At 36.7% G+C, this 23,668-nt stretch overlaps 1 protein-coding gene across 1 annotated transcript in view; it reads right to left on the bottom strand.

Annotated features, from left to right (window-relative positions):
* The window catches only part of VWC2L (von Willebrand factor C domain containing 2 like), a 167,617-nt gene extending 146,076 nt beyond the window's left edge, over positions 1-21,541 (bottom strand). The window contains exon 1 of the mRNA XM_027873480.1: positions 21,128-21,541. Coding sequence (XP_027729281.1) covers positions 21,128-21,541 — 414 coding nt within the window. The remainder of the gene's footprint in view (positions 1-21,127) is intronic.
* Positions 21,542-23,668: the final 2,127 nt, after the last annotated feature.

Raw genomic sequence — 23,668 nt, forward strand, 5'->3', positions numbered from 1 at the left:
AGCCTCTTTTCACAATCTGTAAAATGGAGATGATAGTAATACTTGCATTGTTTACTTCATGAGAGGGAGCATGACATATTGTATAAAGGTCCAGCCTTGAATTCCCCCAGGCTACTCTCTAAGACAGAAAATTACTTGGGAGTTTCCTGTAGGAATGATTTCTCAGGTCCAAAAAGAAACTAACAACAACATATAAATCACCTTGTTGTAGTGAGGCTCGAATGAGTTATTTACATAAGGTGCTTTTTAAAACAGTGTGCTATATAAATCTAAATGTTTATTGTTACAGCAGCCACCAAGATTTGGATAAATTACATACCATATATGATGCAATGGCATTGTTTCTGAAGAGGCTCAGTTTTTCCCCCAAGAAAAGGATATAGAACTTGGCCCCATGAGACATATCAGGAAAATCCTAATGTCCAAGTTTTACAGATACATTTTCCTATGATGTTTGTAATTTTCCCTCTGGTCTGGAGGTTCCATTCAGTACACTATTCAGACATTTTAAAAAGGACCAAAGCTCATAGTTGAGAAAAACATTAGCCTTTTGCCATAGTTGTTCCACTAGTTTATATCATCGTTAATAAAACTTAAAATTTATGCTGGGCTTTAATGTTTAAAATGCTTTCCTTGCAATTAGAATCACTATATAATCTAATAGGAAGTATATTGCACCTTGGTTCAGGAAAGATCTGGATTTGAAGACTACCTCTGAAACTTACCAGCTGTTTGACTATGGAAAAGTCATTTAACCTTTCTGAGCCTCAGTTTCATTATCAGTAAAATGGGGATAATAAGACCTATACTACTTATCTCAGAGTTGTGAGGTTTATATGAGACAAATAGATAAAACCCTTTTGTAAACAAAGAACAGCATAAATATAAGCTATTATTACTAACAACTTTGTGGGTTATATAGTGCAAATATTGTTATATCAACTTATAGAAGAGAAGATGGAAGTACAGAGAAGTTAACTGATTTGTCCAGGCAGGAAGAGGCAGAGCCAACATTTCAAATAGGTCTTCTAAATCCAGGAACCCAATAATAGGTGAGGAAACATGTTTCAGAAAGTTGAAAAATATCAATGGAGGAGAAGATAATGCCAAATGAAAAGGACACCCAACCAGCAGATTTCTCTTGGAGCTAAGAACATGTGGAGTGTGTCTGTGGTGAATATCCATGTTTTCTCCAGCAAGTCTCATTCCTTTCAAATGCAGAGGGAAGATTTGGAACACTGCAGTCCAAAGGGTCTGATGCCAGTAAGTCTGCATTGGGGAGCTCCCAGGTGTACCTCCTCTTAGAACAGACCTAAGCATTTTCCAGAATTCATAGCCTCTCATGTATCTAGCTAGTCATTTATACAGAGCAACCACATAGTGGACTGCCAACTCTTCCAATAGGGAATTGGTTTGATTCTTTTGTTTTAAGGGCAATTAAAATTCAGTTGATGGGCCATTTGCTATCTCATTGATTAAAACTACTCTACGTTTGTGGCAACTTCTTGGTTGGAGGACTTGAGATCAGACCATGTGTTATCATCGATTCCTCACTCAAATTCACCCTTGTGTCCAATCAAGGTTAATTCCTACTTTCACAGTATCTCTTGTATATGCCCCCTTCTCTCCTCTGACACCATCATAGTCCTGGTATGGGCCCTTATCACTTCATGCCTAGGTAAGTGTTGTAGCTTTATTGTTGGTCTTCCTGCTTTAAGTCTCTTGCTACTCCAGTCTATCCCCCACTCAGCCACCAAAATAATTTTCCTTAAGTACAAGGTTGACCACATCACCCCTATACTCAATAAACTCCAGTGGCTCCCTATGACCTCCAGGATCAAATATTCAGTGTTTTGTTTGTCATTTAAAGCCTTTATAACCCATCCCTTTCAGATCTTTCCAGTCTTCTTAAACCTTACTTGCCTCTACATACTCTATGATATAGATACACTGGCCACCTTGCTATTCCTTACATTCTAATACTCCATCTTCCAACTCCACGCTATTTCTTCCCTCACTTCCACGTCTTATCTTTTCTTATCTTTAATCCTTGACTCAAATCCTATCTTCTATAAAAAGTGCTACTAGTGCCTCCCATTACTAGTCTTTTTTTTTTTTGAAATTACATTCTATTTAGACTGAGACTTCATAGGAATGCTATAAGGATGGATTAAGATATTTGAAGTTATTTTGTGACTAGGAATCATTAGATATGTGAGATGACCTTCCATTCACGCTGTATATAGCATGTATGTATATAGATGAATGTTGTTTCCGCCAATAGAATGTGAGCTCCTTGAAGACAGGGATCATGTTTTTAACTTCATTTGTGTCCCTAGCACTTAGCCTGGTGTGTCATAAGCACTTGATCAATTCTTGTTGACTGACTGACTGACTAATGTAAATGACTACAAAGGGGATCATATTGTGGGCTTGGAGATGGAACAATAATGTCTCAGCCAAAGTAGAATCTTTGGAATACAGTTTTTGAATAAGAGGAATTGGTCGTTAAATTTATATTGCCAATTCCCTGGAAGAGCTAAATGCTTATATAGTGCTGATTAAGGCAATTTCTATAAGGGTAAAATGAAATATACAAACTGCATTAATTGTGGCAGTTAGTACTTTGGGATAATAAAGTCCAGTGTGCTCTTTTCTAAGTATTTGCCAGAAACTCACCACACATGTGTAGAAGATACTTGCATGTAAATGATTGGAAAGAGTATCCTTGACTTCACTTGCATAGAGACTATGGATGTTTCAGGGTTATGGGCTGGGACTAGGATATATTATGAGCCAAATGCAAGAGAATATTGATGAGGTCATCTGAGTATACTGAGAGCATGGAAAACAGAGCCAGGGACAGTCTTCTCTGTTTGTTTACCTCTACCTCTGAGCTAAAGCAGAATAGTGAAAGATCAATTAGCAAACACAAAAAGAGCTAATTTAATATTGAAAATTAGTCATCAGGAATGAAACACAAGGATGGGGATCTTATTCATAGATGATATTTATTCCTTAAATCATATCCTGAAGCACTTGAGAGGCTTTGCAAAGAATAGGCAAAATTCTACATTAATTGCTTTCTACCTCGCTTCCCTGTACATGGTAGGCAGAGATTTTTGTCTGAATGTCCTCAAGGAATACTGAGGCAATCTGGAAAGGAAGGATTCCTTGGAGATCTCAAAAGCAGTCTGTACAAATATTACAGCACAGATCAGGACAGAAAGTAATCTCCATTTGGCTGACTAGATAGAGGTATTTCTAGTTGTTGTGTTTTGATGGGTAAGTGACAAAGGGTTCTCCAGGAAATAGTTGGGTACTGTGAGGGGAAAATATATTTCTTCTCCTTCTGACTGAAATCTTTGAAGGAGAACCCAAAGGCATAGGCAAAGGCCATTGGGTACAAGATAAAGTCAAGCCAGCAACAGAGCATCACACCCAAGATCCTGAAAACGACTTGAACAGGCAAACATTAGTCCTTCACTGATAAACTAGACTGACAGTCAGGTCTGGTGTAGGAAAGGACCCTTGAAGTGTTACTGAGAGGTTTTGAGTAGTCTCTATATGTCTTTATGTGGAAGATTTCTCTCTTATCATCCATCTGTGTAATTTGGGGAAAAAAAAGGGAGAAACTGTATGGCTTTGAAATTTTTCACTTGAACTGAGAAGGAGAGATTGCTGATATCAGAGAAATGCCAGTCATTCACAACAACATGAAACAAGACTAAATGAGGGGGTGGGAGTAAGAAGAGGGATGAAGCATTTTGCCACTACAGTTCCACAGGGAGAGAGAACTATTAACAAGGCAAAAGACAGATAGTGCATTGAAGGAACAATAAGAGAAAAATATCATAAGGAACCCTAGTGAGCTATAACTTAGCAAAGTAGTTTTGAGTGGATGGGACAGAATTCAGTGTTCTTCAAACTCTGGGAGCCTGGGGAATAAAGCCCTGAAAAAAATTAAACCTATTTGCAATGGTGAAAGCATACAGACTATGTGTTAAAAAAAATCTGACATTTTAGTCAGATGCATCACTTTGTCACTGATGCATGAAGAGCCCAGCTAAATCTTCTTAAGGGAAAGAAGTCACCTTATTCTGCAAAAAGCATTGGACCTGGGGTCAACAGACCTGTTTTCTACTACTTAACAGCTTTTGTGACCTTGGACGAATCCAAGGCTGATACCATAATTGATACTCTTAATGGTAATGATATAAAGATGGATTAAGATGTTGGAGTTGTTATTGTTCAGTTGTTTCCAACTTTTCATGACCACGTTGTGAGTTTTCTTGCCAAAGAAACTGAAGTGGTTTGCCATTTCCTTCTCCAGTTCATTTTACAGATGAGGAAATGGAGGCAAACAGGGTTAAGTAACTCGCTCAAGGTCACAGAATGAGTGTCTAAGGCCAGGTCTCCTGACTCCAGGCCCGGTGCTCTATCCACTGCATAACCTAGTTGCCCATATCTTAGACTACTTATGCGGATACACGAGGGACCTGTAATTTTCCTAGTGGGATCTGCAATTTTCCTAGTGTAGGAGCTCTCAAATTCAACACCAGAAAAATTATGGGATTTGCCCAGGGTCACATTTCCAGTTTTGGGGAGATTTAGGAAAGGGAGGCTAGACCTGTGATTAAGAAAAAAAGACTTTTACCAACTCAGGTTGGCAGTTGTTCTGCAAGGTATAACCTTAGTGAGTTTTCTGAGGCACGGAGTCCAGTGACCTGCTCAGGGGACTCAAATCAGAATGTCAGAGGAGCGTTTTAACTCAGGCCTGCAACAAGTTTTCTACCACTAAACCTCTCTTTTCATTACGCTCCTCAAGTGCTGAAGAACTGTATATTCATCAACAGAAAATCCTTAGGATTGGAATCCTTTCCTACAATTCAGCTTGATAGCCTATCTATGACTCACTAGATAAGTAGCTGCCCCAGGCATATAGACTAGAAGTGACTTGCTTAAGGTCATATTGTTGTTTGCCCTTCATATTAGAAGAGGACCAAATGACATCATGATGTTGGTCAAGGTCAAGTATGTTCCACTGTGGCTGATCAGTCCAGTATAAGGTTGGGCACAAATAGTCCATTTGAACATTTGGGATGGGGATGTCTCTAGATCGGTGTGTCTCATTCCTTTGTGCTACTGTGATTCTGCTTTGCTCATAGAGCACAGGGCCTTCTTTGATGAAGGCATGCCATGTTGGGCAGTCCTGTGCCAGTGTCTCTCATGTTTCACAATTGATACAAAAGTTCTTCAGTATCAGACAAAAGATCTGAACCGGAGTGTTTTTGGCTAGGGGGAGCTAGATGGCACAGTAGATCGAGCATTGAACCTGGAGTCAGGAAGATGTGAGTTCAAATCTGGCCTCAGACACTTACTAGCTGTGTGACCCTGGGCAAATCACTTAACCTTGATTGCTTCAGTTTCCTCATCTGTAAAATGAGCTAGAGGAGGAAATGGCAAACCACTCCAGTATTTCTGCCAAGAAAACCCCAAATGGGGTCACAAAAAAGTGGGACATGACTGAAAAAAACTGAGTAGAAGAAACACTCTTGACTACCCGCTATGCCAAGAAGATTCTAAATGAAGTATTATTTAAAAATGATGATAATAAAACATAGGCTATAGCTTCAGTCACTGGTACAGCAGCACCTTTTCACTTGGTTCTAGCTCATGATTTGACAAATCTCTGTAGCATTTCATATACTCTTTTGTGAGACTCTGACAGAGATATACTAATATCATACTTCCAGGCTTTGTCAGTGAAATTGGACAGTAGTAGCTGATAAATCATACTTTCCTTTGATGTTTAGTTTTTTATCTTTCTCTGATTTCAGTGGCTGGGTAGCTGAAAAACTAATATGGTGATTTTTTTTATTACAGCATGATTTAGCAATGTCTTCTGTATTATGAAACCTTTGAAATGTGAAAGTTTTTTTTTTAAAGACAAAGATACCTTATTCAGGATGGAAAATAAGTTCTGAAATATAACCATGCTTGTCCTCAGACTGTGGATGAGTTGTGAGTGAAATGCTAGTTGTGGTTAAGTAATTAGTTTCTTATTTAGAAACAAGTCATTTCAATCTCCTGTCAGATCCTTGCTAAAACAATTTTAACAATGTGAGTTTTGCTCAGGATTTCTGGTGTCTTGACTGGAGTGCCTTGAAGCTTTACTGTGAAAGTTTAGCTTCTCATTAAAAAAAGGGAAATTCTAGATACTTGTTCTTTATCTTCCCTAATGAAGCTTTCTAACTTTCAGTAGTCACACGTCTGTTATTTTAAGGTGCTGTTTTAAAAGGCTGAAAAAAAAATGAAAGTTAGAATCAGCAACTTTAGTTTTTCTTCCCAACATCCTCAGAAATAGGAGAGATGTCCTTTCTGCAAGGGGAAAGAAGTGAGTTTTCTGGAAATTATGGTGGTCTGCTCAGCATCCTCAGAACTCTGAAGGGAGCTTCTACTAATCCTTGCGTGGAAAACACTATGAGGAAACGATGACTTTTATGCTAGAGGAGTGATATTCTCTTTGGTTTTTGTAAAGGATACTTGTTTGCCACACTAGTATAGATTGTGGCTTTAAGGCAATTCACTTCATCTCTCAGGGAAATGATTCTTCACCCAAATTCTTCATCTCTAAGATAAGGCAGTTGTAATGGATGATTCCTAGGTCCCTTTCTAGGACTAATATTTTGTGATTCCAGCTAGTTTTCAGGAGACATATCTATTCTACTCATAGCACATTTGCCATGAGGCTTTGAATGATGTGTGGCCTATGAGTCCTGGGTGTGGACTTCTTTGCGCTGATGGGAGTTAGGCACATGGAACAAGCTCTAGGACACACATCAGAGATATTATATCCTATGGAAGAGAAAAATAATTGTGCCTAAAGCGTATGCATTGATTTTTATATAGAATGCCTTGTAATTGTCTGAAGACCAGAGGCTAGGCTATTTCCGAACCTTACTCCTCCTTGAACACCTGTTTGAGAATATTGATTCATGAAATGTTTATATATATATATATGTATATATAATATATGTTATTCAAGAATCTATGAAATGTTACATATATGTCACATTTGTAGCACTTGATGAATTGATCTACATGCATATTATATACACATGCTCTGAAAAATAAGCACCTTCATATTCTTAACTGAAATGATAATATATACATCATTATCCTCCTCCCTATCATCTCCAGGATCAAAAATAAAAGCCTCTGTTTGGCATCAAAAGCCCTTCACAAGCTAGCCTCCTCCTACTTTTCCAGCCTCTTTATGCCCTCAACAAACTCTGCGATTCAGTGACACTGGCTTCCCTGCTGCTCCTCATACAAGATTCGGCATCTACAGACTGTGGGCATTTTCACTGGCTGTTCCTCATGCCCCCTCATCTCTCCCTCTTGGCTTCCCTGGCTTCCAGCAAGTTCCTGCTAAAATCTCATCTTTGAGAATCCTTTCTCAGTGCCCCTTACTACTAGTGCCTTCCCTCTGAGGTTATCTCCAGTTTCTTCTATTTAAGTCTTGTTTGTACATAGTGGTTTGCATGTTGTCTGTGATAACAGACTGTGAGGGCCTCAAGAGCAGGGTCTGTCTTTTCCCTTTTCTTTGTTTCCCCAGAGATTAGCATATTACTGTGTCTGGCACACAGTAGGCACTTAATAAACCTTTATTGACCAGTTGTTTGACTGATGCCTTTAAATTCATATCATGCATTAGGCTACACGTTTTCTGTATTAAAACTCAGACAAGGTTTAACTAACAAATGACTCAGCAAACAAACCTTATCTACTCTTGCTTTTCACTTACCAATTCATTAACAGTATTTCCTGTAATGTTGCATTAAATTCAAAATGCATACTTGCTTCTTTGTGTGATGAAATATATGACATGAAGTATTTACAAAGCTGGAAAGTTGCAATCTGTGCTCATCTTTGTCATCTGTGAATTCTCAGTAAGTGGGAATATAATAAGATCTCATACATCTGTGCAGAGTAAAGGTCTTCATATTTTTAGAATGAAAAGAGCCATTATAATCAGAAAATGTACAGAGAATTGAATTATCATGCATGGTATATGATAATAAATATGTTGATATAAAATATATATCTTATATAAATATATATGTAAACATATTCACAATACACATATATACATGTATCTTTCACCTATGAAAAACAGAACTCTGAGCCAAATTGCATACTGCTAAGGTAAAGTGTATGTGTGTATATATGTATGTATATGAGGGTGAATATGGGTATAAATAGAGGGAAAATACCTTAGTGCCCAGTGAATTGAGACTAATCCATATGACCAATAGAGAAATATCAGATGTAAATCTAATGGGAAGAAGTTTCCTCAAATAGGTTGAAGGAGGTTAAATAATGTGACTCCCACAAAACATGATTTTCTGATTGGGTACGTTATGTGTTGATGTCAGTCAATATTTCTTTTACGTATAATGAATGACTTAAATTGCAATTGAGTGCCTGTTTGGGTACTTTTGTGAGACCCCAATTGTCTGGGGTCTCACAACAAGCAGACTCTTTGTTGAATCAGGTAGAATTAGCAGAATGTTATCACCAATTGTTCACCTCTTCCAAACATAGATATGAATGGGCACTATGCTTTCTCCCTCTGTCCTAATCATACCTAGCTGGAAATGGAGATGATGATACTCCTCGACTTTTCTCCATCCTTGCCCCACAATGAAATTTGGTAGCTGATGGGAAGAATGGAAATTAATCCTTGGAATTTAGTCAAGGAAATTAGTCCTTGACTTGACAAAGATGGGAGGGCAAATAAAGTCCAAACTGGTCCCTTGAGTCCCTTCTAGAGTAAGGTTTTTCTTGGTAAAAATAGATGTTATTGAATCCAAGTTCTATGATGGAGGCCTGTGTTGTTTATAACTAAATAATCTGACTTGTGGCTCCTGAGTGAAGATATTTATTTAATTCAAGGTTTGATTTCACTTGGTTTGAAGACCAGTGTTCTTTGGGGGTACTGCCTTTACAAACTTAAGCTCCATATCACTACTACTATAACTCAAGTCAACATTTGATTTCAATAGGAGCTGCCCATGTGTCAATATTTTAATATGGTTAATTACCTGTAACTGGAGTCAGGGATATAGGGTGTCTTGGTGAAGTTTTCCAAATTTAGTCAGTTTATTTGCATATCCCCAGTCAACTGGAAGAAACGAACTTTTCCTACCACATTTGTGCATTCTAGTCTGCCTCTTTGCCTATTTTATTTACTTATCTATGTATCTGTCAATGTATCTCTCTATGAATCTATGTATGGATATATGTATGCACATATAACATATATATGTATACAATGTATATGTATATACATAAATAAATAAATATGTGTGCATGTATATATATGTGTGTGTGTATATATCTCTCTCTCTATATATATATAGATATATACACACACACACACATACATATAGAGAAAGAGAGAGAATGTTTTCCCTCCCTTCCTTTCCCCTTCTCCCTTTGAAACAGTGCCTTAATTCAGTGTCAAAAACAACACCGTCCTGGGAGTTTGGAAATCTGGAGCCTAGGTCTGATTGTCACTACTTAGCTATTTGGCTTTAGACAAACCATTGAACTTCTCTGCACTTCAGCTTGGAGTAGATCTCTAAGATCTCTTTCACCTCTAAACCCCCTGGCTCAGTTCTCAAAAGTGGAAGAAACCTAGAGTCGGACTATAGGAGAATTCTACATTGCCTCAGATACTTTGTAATTGAGGTCAAACCCAAATACAGCATAAACAGTCATATTGGGAAGTAGGTATAGAAAATGATTTCTGAGTCTCAGCTAATGGTCTACTTATTCCAATCAATATTTGACATCACACACACACACACAGAGAAATTAAGTAAAAGTTTGGAATTTGACTTACAGTTTTAACACTTTGAAATTACTTGTAACATTTATTCTTTACTGGAACCATGTGTTGGTTCTGTTATAATCACCCTACAGATAGAGAGACTAAAGCACTACTGGATTGAGTTTTGCTATTCCCTGGAGAAGTTACTAGGAGAATGAGGATTGGTATTAAGGGATCTGTTCAAACCAGAGCCCCTCATGGCTTTCCTTGTATCCTTAGTGAAATGCTAGGTCAACTTCTTAAGACCAGAAAGGGCTATTGCTAGAAAACGTTCCCAGAAGGCTAATTTTAGTTTGTTTTGCTTCTTGTGTCAGCCATCATTCACTCATAGGCCATTAACATATTACCAAAATGGCTTTATAGTGAACCAGCAATTCAGGGAGAAGGGAGACAAGTCAGAAGAAGTTACAATTGACTTAGGTTACTGATGCAAAACTTTAACATAGAGAAGTAAACCATCTCCTGATTAACTAAAGGATAAGGATTGCCTGAAGAGTTTAAGTCTGCAGACAACTTCAAAGTCCCATTTTAGATATTGATTCAGGATTCTGTCTTCTAAACCTTTCCAATAAGAGCTGTTAAATTCAAATTGGAGGCTTTAATTTTGCCCACACTCCCTAGTCCTAGTTACTTAATCTCTCCTAGTCTCAATTTCCTCAACTGTAAAACGTGGACAATAATATTTGCCATACCTGCCTCTCAGGGTTGTTGTAAGGCTCAGATAAAATAATGTGCCTTGCAAACTTTAAAGGGTTATCCAAATATCATCTACCCAATTGCTAAATCTTGTTTCTTTCTCTATGTCATCTCTCCAATTTGTCCCTTTCTTTGCACGCTACCATTTTTTTTTTGCACAGATGATTGAAATAGCTTCCTATTTGGACTCCCAACCAGGAACCTCATTCCTTCCTAATCCATTCTCCATACAACACCAAGTAATTTTCCTGAAGAGCAGGTCTGTCCATGTCATTCACCTACTTAATAAATTCCAGTGGCTTATTCTTTCTGGAGTCAAATTTAAAATTTATTTTTGGCATTTAAGGCTCTTCACCATCTTGTTCCAACCTACCTTTCCAGTTTTTTTACATATTACTCTCTTCCATGAATTCCATGGTCCAGCAAAATTGGCATACTTGTTCTGTAACATGATGCTCCTTCTCAGGGTCTTTCTTTGACTTTTCCTCATAGCTAGAATGTACCCCTTTTCATTTACACCTCTGGGAATCTCTGGTTTCCTCCAAGACTCAGAACAAACACCACCTTCTACTTGAAACCTTTTCCTGATCTTTCTAGGTACTACTGCCCTTCCTGCCAAAATTATCTTGAACTCATTTTGTGTATATTCCCTATATTAAGTGTGCACACATTCTCTCTCTGATTAAAATGTAAATTCTTTGAAGGCAGGAACTCTTCAATTTTTGCCTTTGTATCCCCAATGCTTATTAGCACAGTGCCTAGAAGCTAGTAGGTACTTAATAAGTGCATGTCGATTAATTGATTAGAATGCAATATGATCAAGAGTCAATACTCATTATGTGCCCAATATTGTTCCATTAATCTAGATATGAACAGGAGTCTATATAAAAAAGGCTTCAGTAAATTGATAATCAGTTCTTTAAACACAATCAGGTAACATAGGGGGATGTTCCTTGGGATAAGAAAAAGCTTCTCTCCACCCTATTTACATAGGAAACTCAAGGTATAGGATAGAAGCTTTGAATATGTAGGATAGAAGCTTTGAATATATCTTGACTCTTGCCCTGATAAATATTTCTTTCTAAAACAATTTTGAGAAAAGGAATAAATGTGTCCTATGAGAAATGAGCAAAGCTGAGTCATGAAACAAGACACAGAAAACAGTAAAGCTCATGCTGTCATCATCCCACCATCAACTAAATATATGATCTAGTGAGGACAAAAGAAGCACCAAGTCTGGAAATAGTCAAACTTCTGTGATGATCCTATGAAGGAGAGGCAGTGTGACCCAATGGAAAGAGCACTAGACTTGGAATTCGAAGAACTGGGTTTGAGTTTTGGCACATATTAGCTTTGTGTTTTTGAGTAAAAGACACAATCTCTCTGAGACTCATTTTTCTCATCTAGAGGATAATGATACTTCTTATCTCACATGGTTGTTTTGAGGAAGCATCAATTGTAGTGGGAAATTAAAGTACCACCTTCCCAATTACATGGTGTTAAAAAGATTGGACTGCTGTCTTGCAACTCACAGCCATGGCCTGCTAAATCCAGAAGCAAGAGCAGCAGTAATGTCATCTTCAATGGGAAAGACAGCAATGCATATTGGAGAGTAGGTCCACAAACACATACTCATTATCAGCTAACTATGGAATAGTTGGCCAAATGGGTCCTTCAGAATAAAAATGAGTGGCTAATTTTGAACAGAGTCCACTAAAGAAGCAACTCCACACCTTCACAAAGATCCCATGAGTTAATTGATATTCCATCCTAAGAGAACTAGGCCAACTGATTTTCATTTAATGCAACAAGCATTTATTGAGAGCCTAGCATGTACCCGGCACTAGGAGCTGAGGATGCAAAGATGAAAAAAAGTGATAACTCCTACCCTCAAAGTGATTACATTCTACTGGGGGAATCAACATGTACACAAGTAAGAATATTATATGTCGATATGTATACACACACAAAACAGTTTGGGGGGGAGGGAATCACTAACAAGCAGATGGATCAGGAAAGAACTTCTATAAGAGTTGACATCTGAGCTGTTCTTTGAAGGGAAGTGTTTGATGAAGGGGTGGTGAGGAGAAGGTTCTAGGTCAGCTTGTACAAAGGCACCAAGTTGAGAGATGAAGAGTCCTGTTCAGGGAATAGCAATCAGGCCAGTTTGACATGAATAGAGAGAACATGACTAAAACTAATGTGTGGTCAATCTGGAAAAATATGGTGGAGACAGTGCTTTAAGTGACAGACATGAGGCTGTATTTTATTCCAGGGCTAAAAAGAATCTCAGAAGCTTCTGGATTAGGGAAGTTGACATGGACAGACCAGCAACTAAAGAATTGAAAATTTGCAAATGGGAATTTGCAAAGCTAAAAATTTAAGTCCTCTAACAAAGCTTTGACCTACTGCTTAGCTTATGAATATATTTATTCTTCTGTGGTTTTTGAAAATAAAAAAGGGCCCCAACATAAAAATTAACCCCTGGTATTTAATTTTAATTAACATTAAGTCCAATGTATTAAAGTACTCATAAGGTAACAGATCAAAATAGAGGAGCCTAAAATGCTTGGGGATTACCCTTTTTAAAATTGTTGTCCACAAAATTCTGGAGAGTTACCTCATTACTTTGACAACTGTGCTAAGGCAGGGGACTCAGTGACATAGACTTTAGCTAAGAATGCTTATTTATGGCTCCTAATGGGACACCTGAGCTTTAGAGGGGCAACAATTAGAACTCAATCTCAATTGTTCTGAAGTGAAATAAAAAATGATGCCATTTTTGAAATGAAGTAGGGACCATGTAAATGTTATGTCACAGAGAAGAAAAACAAAACCCACTCTGGCATAAATGGCCACCCACTGCTAGTTCATGTTTCTTTAAGTCAAGTCAATAAGCATTTACTAAACATCTATTGTTATCCAGGCAAAAAGAAAAGCAAAATATGGCCACTGCCCTCAAGGGACTCTAAAGGGGGGAAATAACACCTAAAAGGAATGGGGGTGGGGAGTGGATGGGCAGTGAAGCGTTCTTTTTCAGCAATCAGCTTTGCCAAACAAGTATTTTTTTGCTCCATGAAACCTTCTAAGTTGTTTCCATTGGCCGGAATGAATCAATGAATAAGTGAAAAAACATTTATCAAGTGCTAACTCTGTGCCAAAACTAGAATCCTCAAATTCCTTTGGACCAACTCTATTGACCATCTGCTATATAACTTCTAGCCTTTCAACTCAACATATTTATTTTTCATTGACTCCTTGTAAAGTTGAGCTCTGTCTTTCATTTCTCACAATCTCCCATTCAAAACACTCTAGTCCTAACTCTTCTATAAAAATCTTTTTTGTTACCTTTACCTGTATTTGGTAGAAGTGGGAGGGACGGTGGTTTATATATAGGGCAAGGAGAACCTGTCCTTTTAGTCAGTCAGTCAAGAAGCATTTATAAAGATTATATACCAGCATATTGCTAAGCACTTTCTTTCCCTCAAAGTCTTCAAACCCTTAAACATTGTAGAAGTCTTGTGTAGTGTGACTCCCTCAAAAGATGACATGGCTAGAAAGAAAGTACAGAACTTAGACTTAGTGGAGTTCTGGGTTCAAATTTTGCCACCAGAACTTCCTAGTTATATGAGCACAGGGGATTTCACTTCATATTTCTGAGTCCTGACTTCCTCATGTAAAAGAGAGATACCTAATACTAGTTTCTTTATAACAGTTATGGTGATTCATTGAGGAAGCATATACAAAACACTGTGTAAACCTTTAAGACCTACATAAATTTAGTTATTATTTCCAAAAAAGTATTGAATCACTGATCCTCCAATTAGTATATATCTTGGCTCTTATTTAATCATTGAGTTTTGGAGTTGGAAAAGACCTTACAGATCATAGAGTCTAGACCTCCTTCCTCAGTTATAGACAACATACCTGAGACCCTGAGAAGTTAAGTGACTTGCACAAGGTCACATAGCTAGTTACTAGGAGAATTGGGATTAGAACCTATATTTCACAGTTCCTGTGGTAGTACTCTTTCCATTTCTTTTTGTAACCCCAGAACTTAGCACAGTGCCTGGCATATAGTAGATGCTTAATAAATATTTATTGATCGATAGATTATGCTATATTGACTCATTGATAGTTTCTATTTCTCTGGGTGGTAGTATGTCTCTTCCCTCTTTTGTCAAAGCTTCTGAGAAATCTGCTTTAAAATTAAGGATCAGAGAAACATTGGTCATGGATTTAGAGTTAGAAGGGACCTTTAAGATTATCTAGTCCATCCCTCATTTGACATTTGAGAAAAACAAAAGCAAAACTTAGAAAGATTAGATACTTTGTCCAAGGTCACCCAGACGGAAAGGTCCTTTTACTCCAGTCGGGGCTTTGCCACTGAACATGCTTCCTCCTCAATCTAAATAAAAATAAATTACTACCTGTTGCATCTTCCTTATTACCCAGTTTCTATATACTTTCCAGCATTTGCATTTTATTTCAGCATTTAAGAAACTTGTTTTGAGCACCTACTATGTGCAAAGAAGAGGGCTATAAACATGAATGAAACCACCCATACTCACAAGGATCTCATAGGTTAAGTGCAGAGATATATACAAACAACTATACTATAGAATATACTGTGATTGAGGCATCAGAGAAACATAAAGACCCATGAAAATTTAGAGTCATGAGATATAACTTCTGCCTGGAGAGCAACAGGAAATATTTCTTGGGCAAGGTGGCGTTGAAGGTTGGCCTTGGGGTCTTGTTAGGATTTCAACGGGTGGAAATGAGGAAGGAGGTGTTCCTGGTGTTTGCAAGGGTAGAGGCATGTAAAGGGAAAAGGGAAGGATGTAGTTAAGCAATGATAAGTAGTCCAACTGGGCTGAAGCATAAACTATGTAAAGGCTAGTAGAGTGAGATAAAGCTGAAAAGTTAGACTGTTGCTAGATTTTGGAAGGTCTTGAATGACAAGCTAAAAAGTTTGAATTTTATTCATAGGCAACAGGGAGTCATTGAAGGCTTAAAGGCAGGGAAGTAAGATGGTCAGGTCTATGCATTAGGAAGATTAATCTGGCAACCATTGGTGTGTAAGATGGATTAAAGGTGTGATGACTGGAGTCAGAGAACTGAGTTAGGAGGCTATTGGAACTGTCAATGTGAGAGATAATGAGGTCCTGAACTAGAATGATGGCAATGAAGATGGAAGCAGCAGGGGGTGGGGGCATGGGGGGGAAGAAGAGGGAGGAAGATTGGAGAGTATGTAGGTAGAGTTAATAAGATTGGAGACATTGGGGAAAGAGAAGAAATCCCCATTTTGTTCCATTCACAAACCATCATACCAGCCACTTGAAAATGCCAGTTTCACAATGCAGGCTAAAATACAGACAACATACAGTCATTCTTTTGGGAGCTGGGTGGGAAGGAAGGTATGATTATGTGTAGGCATTGAAACAAAGTGACTAGACATGCCTAAGGTTTTACACCTGAGTAACTATGAGCATAGTAATGTAATTAATTGAAATATGGGAGTTAAGAAGGAGGGTATGTTTTAGATCAGAAGAAACGTTCATTTTGGATATGTTAAAGTTGAAGCACCCTGATAGGAGATCAAAGCAGGCATGTAAGGCTGTCTAGTAAGTAGCTGGGGAATATACAAATAACTAAGCCATCATCACTGGACTTTGTAGATATAACAACTTGGTGAAATAAAGCCAGCGGACACTTTTCTTCCCATATACCTTACCATTCCATCCCATTTTCTTCAGATATCCAAGTCAAAATTTGAGAAAAACGTATGACTTTAACACAACACAAAGTGTGTGTTTGTGTGTATGTGTGTGTGTGTGTGAGATAGAGAGAAGCATGTTTATTTATGTAACCACAAACTCAAAATGCATGCAAAGGGAAAGCAAGAGGGATATGTTTAACAATATAAAACACTATGAATCTTGCAGCATTATAAACAGCACGTATATCTCTTTCCTTTACCCACAGTGAGGTGAAGCAACAAAAAGTCAATGCACCTTGAGAAAAGCAATATCTGATCCAAAAAGTACTGCTGAAGCAAAACAAAGGCCTGTAAGAGGATGGATTGGGAGAGGCAGTCTTCAACCATTGACAACCTGTGGGAGTCAATGTAGAAAGTCACTTTTAAATGAAGACTGACTTTGCAACCTAGCAGAAATGGAAATAGGAAACCCAGACACAGCTCCATTTACAATGACTGATAATGTGTGGTACCCAGATTTATCAAGAAAGACATGAGAATATAGGGGAATATTCAAAAGGACTAAGTTCTCACAAAACAATATTTTGAAAATATCCCACCTCCATCCCCATTATATATTTCCTTGTAAATGAAGCTCAGGATAAGATAGGCCATGAGTGCATAAATTTCAAAATTAGAAAAAAATAAATTGTAATTTATGTATTTTTTATTTTTGAAAGTGTTACACTCTTACTTGTCCCAGCCACACTTCAAAGAAAGATGACAGGATGTGCTAGCACTGACCTTTCTCTTAATATGACATTATTAGAACACAGGAGAAGTTGGAGCTTTCAAAAAAAGGTAGAGCCATTTATCAATTTTTCCAGGCTCCTATTTGTAAGTTGTGGGAAAAGATTCTTTATTAGAAATTTAAAAAGCACTATATCATCATCTTCAATTTTCATTTGACTGTGATTAGCCAAAATTGAAAATAAGTGGTTTATTTATTTATTTTTTGGCAACATTGTAGGTAAAGATTTTCTTGTGTAGTTGAGTAATCAATGCATTTTGGGGCTCTCCAAGGGACTGGAATGGAGACAGAGTCAGAGCTAAATGGGTTACAAAGGATCTAAGAGCTCCAGTACCATGCCTTATAAATCACAGGAGTAAATTCCCTTTTGTACCCTTCTCTAAGCCCTTCTGGGATTTCTTGACATGAAGAAATTAACAAATGACAATAGAATGTAAGCCATTTCAAAGCAAACCATTTGGAAGTCCAATAAAAGTTGTCTATCATTCATGGACCAAAAAATGTCCATCATTCATGGCCTCAGTTGCAACGCAAGCAAACATTTAGTGCTTACTTTACTTCCAGTAGCCTCCTACCTATTCTCTCTAAAATTCCCATCCACATTTATTGCCCTCAATCCTCACTGAATCATCCTGGAACAAAGCCACCAGGATAATCTTTCTCAAACATTATTTTCCCCATGTCTCTTTCTTAACCAAAACCCACATTGGCTCCATATTACTATTCAAGTCAAAGCTTAGCTTCTTAGCTTAAATGTCTTGATCTTTTGTTAATTTTTTTTCTGTCCCCTGTCACTGGATCACACTCAATCTATTTAGATACTATTTCAGTAAACTTTTCAGGTTGGCCAGGCTGTTCATTTTACTGCTTCTCACCCTGCACTCACATTCCATGAACATTGTTTGCTCCTATTCCTGTACTTTTGCTCAAGCTGTTTACTCTTCAAGGTACCACCCTTTTTTCCCTACACTAATCTATTTCCACAAGATTAGGACAAATTAACTTCTTTCCAAAAATCTTCCCTGCTTAACCATGTTGCAAAGTTATCATGTTGATCATTTTCCTCCTACTCTCCATTTCACCAGCACTTTCTTCAGTATTAAATTACATTACACTTTTTTTGGTCAGTTTTTGTGTCAACATGTATATACCTTTCCAATTCCCTATTGGATTACTGGTTTTATAAGAGCTAAAGCTATGTCTTTTATTTATGATTATATGCTCCTTGAAGGCAAGGACTACATCTTTGGTCCTCTCTTAGTGACTAGCACAGTGCATTTCACATTGATATCCTTTTTTTATTTTTGGATAAATGTATTCTGCAAGATAATGCAACCCATAATACAACACTTTAAATGGAGTAGGTATTCAGTAAATACTTGCTGGATGAATAACTGGTATATAAGGTAATTCTCTCACCTGAAATGTGACAATTCTTTTATCCTCCCAAAGCAGGCTGGTAGAATTTGGATTAATTATATTCATAATATGTGTGAGAAATAGTAAACACTTTCCACTGTTTTTTTTTAAACTTTTTAACTAATCTTAATGGGTTCTATGACTGAGAACAAAATTGTGCATAATCAGGAACTGTGTTAGAATGATTGAAACTTTCAGATGATATTAAGAAATGTTAAGTGCTATAAAATTTCAAAATCAAGATTTAAATTAACCAGTAGTGGACCCTTAAGAGTCAGGGGCTCCTTCCATTTAAGTAATTTTTATTATTAAGGAATTTGGCATGAAGTTTGAAAATAGAAGAATTTAGAGTTGATTAAAAGACTGTAGAAACCCATTGAGTGTTGAAGAAAATGATACTTTTTGATTGTAGAATTGCTTGTAATGCAATATTTTAGAGTAGACTAACTTTGTAACTTTGAGTCTCTAAAATCACCCCTCTGGGCTTACTTATTTGTAAAATTAAGAATTTGGACAATGAGATCTCTAAAGTCTCTTTCAGACATAAGATTGAGGGACTTTATTATTTCAAATGTAAAAATGGCTTCTGGTCACTTATCCTACTCCCCGATTTCAATTTTATAACAACTTCAATAGTATTGAGGACTTTTGACATACAAATCAGCACTTGTTATTCCCTATTGTTTTGCAGCATGATATAGAGGACAAACCATTGGGAACTGGAGTTAGGAAGACTCGGATTCAAATCCTGCCTTAAACATTGTGACTATGGGCACTTAATCTCTCTGTGTCTCTGGTGCCTTATATATAAAATGAAAGAGTTGGACTCAAAAGCTTCTAAGGCCCAAATATTGATATATTATATTATGATCTAAATATATTATATTATGAATTGAATATTTCAGAAATATTGATTGTGTGATTGATTTTGGGCAGGAATAACATGAGGTAGAGGTGGTCTATCCAATGCTATGTAATGTTGCTGTGAAAATAGCAACCCTGAGGGTAGATGCTGGCCTGCAGGGGATGATATGATTTTAAAATTATGCCCAGAATCATCTTATGTTTTTAGTACTAGTACTTCATTCCTATAAACTTAAAAAAATGAGTATTTGATGGCAACATGTGCTTATAGCTTGTAAACATCTTAGTACTTAGGTGGTTGATAAGGAGAAAGATGTGATTAACTAGAGTTTAATAGCAACAGTCATATTGGTATTAGAATTACTCCCACTGAAATTATATTCTAATGGAGGAGAGACCAATATTTGGTGAAATTTTACTTCTATTGAAAATCATCATCATTATCTATCTTTTCATGTTTTTAGAATGATAGTTTGCATATTTTATTCAACCAAGGGAATGGGATGGTCATAAAGCACTACACAAGTGACTAGATCATCAATCTGAACTCATACAGTGGCTTGTGGAAAACAGTATTCATGAGCTGCAATGAACTGAGTGAAAAGATCGCATGGCCAATGCAGCAGCAGCATGTCCCCTTTCCCCCTTGACTATGGGAAAGATAATTTTATTATCTGGGTAATGTCTTCAAGCATCAATTGACACTTAAAGTCTTTTCTTTAGCATAGAACATTCTTTAGCACAGAACATTCTTCCCTCTAGTATTGAAAGAAAGGTCCTGCAATAGCAAGCTAGTTCTTTTCTAGCTATTGGCAAGTTTCTGAGAATCTTGTAACAGAATTTGTACATGGAATGAAAGCTGGCCCTATGGTAGCAAACCATTAAAATCTCAGACATTCTTGGGCACACACTACCATTACATTCATAAAGGACATCTTTTTGATGCTCTTAGTAAAATATTTAAGTCTAAGACCTGACTTGTAGGATGTCCTAATTACAACTAGCTATGAGAGAAAAGACAATTCAATGCAAGGAATGACAATGTCCTTTGTAATTCTTGACAATAGGGATTAGGAGTCAAGAAAACAATGGGTTAAAGGGATTGATCAAGAAAAAAAAATTACAATCTGGATTTTAGGTGTTTTTTATGCCTGTAAAGGATTATCTTATACTCAAGACATTCTTTAGTGGGCCAATGCATGAGAAAATGTGGTATACTTGCAATAAGGACTAATACTTCTGTTTTAAAATAAATGATACTTCTGTTTTATGGACTCAGGACTGCCCATCTGTTTGTAGAACTTACCTTTACACACTAACTATGGAGACTAAGTAGAATGTACTTCATATATTGGTTGAGTTGCACAAAGCTTTTTTTTTAAGGTACACACATAATATTTTTATGCTAATCTAATAAAAATGTAGTCTATAAACAAGGTTCCTTCATTCTTCACCAGATTGTTATGTAAATATGCCTTAATACAGATTTAAACCCTTTGTAGAAATAATTTGGCTGTTACCACATTCCAGCTATTAAATAAACCTACCTAAAACCTTTACAGATCAACAGGTGAGTTTACTGTCATTTGGATCATGAATAGCTGCATGCTAAATGGAATTACATTTCTTGATATAATGGAGAACATTTTGGCATAACAATAACTTTCATGTACCAATATTGAAAATAACTGGAGTGGCATGTTAGTATTGAATAAATATGGAGGGTAACTCATACCTTAAATTCCTCCAAGATTTTGTAACTTTTCCCATGATATTCACAAAAGTTTTTCACTTCTTTGCACTCAGGACAGCATCCATTGTGTTCCACTTTAGTACATTTGGGGTGAATTTTAGGGCATTCTGGTTGGTCACAAACAGGTCCATCCAGAGCACAGACACATGGACAGTTGGAATGCCCTGGGAAAAAACGTTCTCCCAATTTGTATACAAAGCCGCTGTCATCCACACACCCTTTCCCTCGATAGTCATCAAAGATCAGATTGTCATTACTTGAGGCCTGGTCACCTTCATCAGCAGGGTAGTCTTCATGATTGATGGCAGCTGGGGTGACCAAACCAGAGATTACCAACAGAAGTATGCAGGCTTCATGAATAGGAAGAGCCATCCCCCTCCTCAAAGACTTCTGCATATGGTCCTAATATTAAATATACCCAGCTGCTTCCATGGGAATACCGGAGGGGTAGGCTGAAAACAAATATTTAAAGAGAATAATTGGACATATTAAAAGATAATATAGTCAATTAAGGCCATGTCCTCAACCTGTTTATTGGGATTGATATAATAGCTTTAAAATCCCAAATAAAAGGAGTTCAAGCAAGTACCTACTCTTCAGTTTGAGGTATAGAGAGTAAGTCTTTGGCAATATATTAACTAAAATTGATCCCTTCAGGAATTATTTTACCTAGGAAATTTCAGTTCAGGTTTAGCACCTGGATTTCATATATTACTTTGACTAAGATACAGAGATTTGTTTCCTAAGCCATGAAGAGATGAAATGATTTGCCTCTGATTAGTTACAAGTAGTTCAAAAGAATTTCAATGCACAGTCTCTATTATCCTTAAACCTTGGCTCTTTCCACTAATGGAATTCAGATATTAAATAACTCAATGCACTACAATTGAGATATTGGTGTGAGAAACCTAAATCAGATAGTAATGGAGTAAAACTAATAGTTGAATGTAAGTTTTAATTGTGTTAAAGATTGTAGAAAAGACCACTGAGCAGCCTTTCTTTATGCTTGCAAACAAGGTTTTACAGTATTCTGAGAACAGGTTTATAGCAATAGACATGTGTCTGGGTTGTAAAAAGTAATCAGCAGTGAAACTCACACCTCTAGTCCACCTAGGAAAGGGAAAGAAAAAGGGAAATCAAAGAAAACATGTCTTAAAAAGACTTGGTAAATAAAATGTGTTATGCATATTGCTGACTATGTCTTTATCTTCTTCAGATGCTAAGCTTCTAGAGGGCAGGAGAGATACCTCTCTGAACATTATGCATAGTGTCTAGAACATGATTTGCATTTAGTAAGTTTATTATTAAAAATTCAATGCAAATGGATAGATCCAGTTAATCTCTGAATACATGACTTTTCCCAAATATATTTAAAAATCTTGGGTTTGGGTTGTTTATACAAATGAGCACACAAATTGATTTTATTAAAGTTTTTGAAAACTGCAATGAAATAATTCTCATCATAATAAAAATTACCTTATCAAATTAGTGATATTGACCTTTCAGACATAAAATAATATTGATATTAACTAACGTCTGGAGTTCTGAGGATAGCTCATACTTTAATGTTCATGTTGAGCAAATCACAAAAAGTCATAGGGACATAGGAAAAATCTTACCCTCCATCAAGGAAGTAATAGACAAGGAAGAGACTTGTCATATAATGCATTTGCCAGTTTCGTCGTATGTGCAGATGGTATGAAGAATATAAATAGTACATTTTTTAGTCCCTTTGTGTCATTCATGTTTGAGTTTACTTTCCAAATCATAACCAAAAAAATGATAACCCATTTTCATCCAGCTTAAAATGTGCAATGGATACTTAAAAAATAAAAATGCATTTTCATGAAACTTTTGAATAGGTATTATATTAAGTTATGCATTTTTAGTGAGGTATGTAGATTCTGGCAATAGTAAAATGGAAGGTAATATATTTACTCCTTCTTCCTGAAGAGGAAATGTTCTTGAATATTAGGATTCTTTGTGAATAATGATAAAGGAGGTGAATCTCCTTTGAAATATGTAAAAAATAATGAGTCATGACAGAACAGGAAGATGCAAACCTATAATCTTACTGGAGAAGCTTTAAGAGCCTATTGACAAAGCATTTTTCCCCCTAAATGATTAACAGTGGTGCCAAACATTATACAACCCTTTGAAAAACATAAACCTATTTTACTAACTGCAGGATGAATTGACAGATCCACCACATATTTAGAAAGTTTAACTTTGAGTAAAAGGAGCTATTGTGCTTCCCTGTAGCATTCCTCTAGTATCTGTAGCAACATGCATGATAAGCCATGTCAAATTCACACAGAATTCTGCTATAAAAAGACATAGACAAATCTGGTCTATTCATTTACAAGCTACAGGTAGGCAGCAATTTACCATACTATTGTCAATGCAAACTTAAATAGAAATGAGGGATACAATTCACATTTAGAATAAAATCATCAATATGCTTCTATCCATGAAATCTATTTTGTAAACCCTTATTTCTCAATGTAGGCATTCAAAACATAA

The sequence above is a fragment of the Vombatus ursinus genome, unplaced genomic scaffold (assembly GCF_900497805.2).
Source record: "Vombatus ursinus unplaced genomic scaffold, bare-nosed wombat genome assembly UNPS02014802.1, whole genome shotgun sequence".
Classification (NCBI taxonomy): Eukaryota; Metazoa; Chordata; class Mammalia; order Diprotodontia; family Vombatidae; genus Vombatus; species Vombatus ursinus.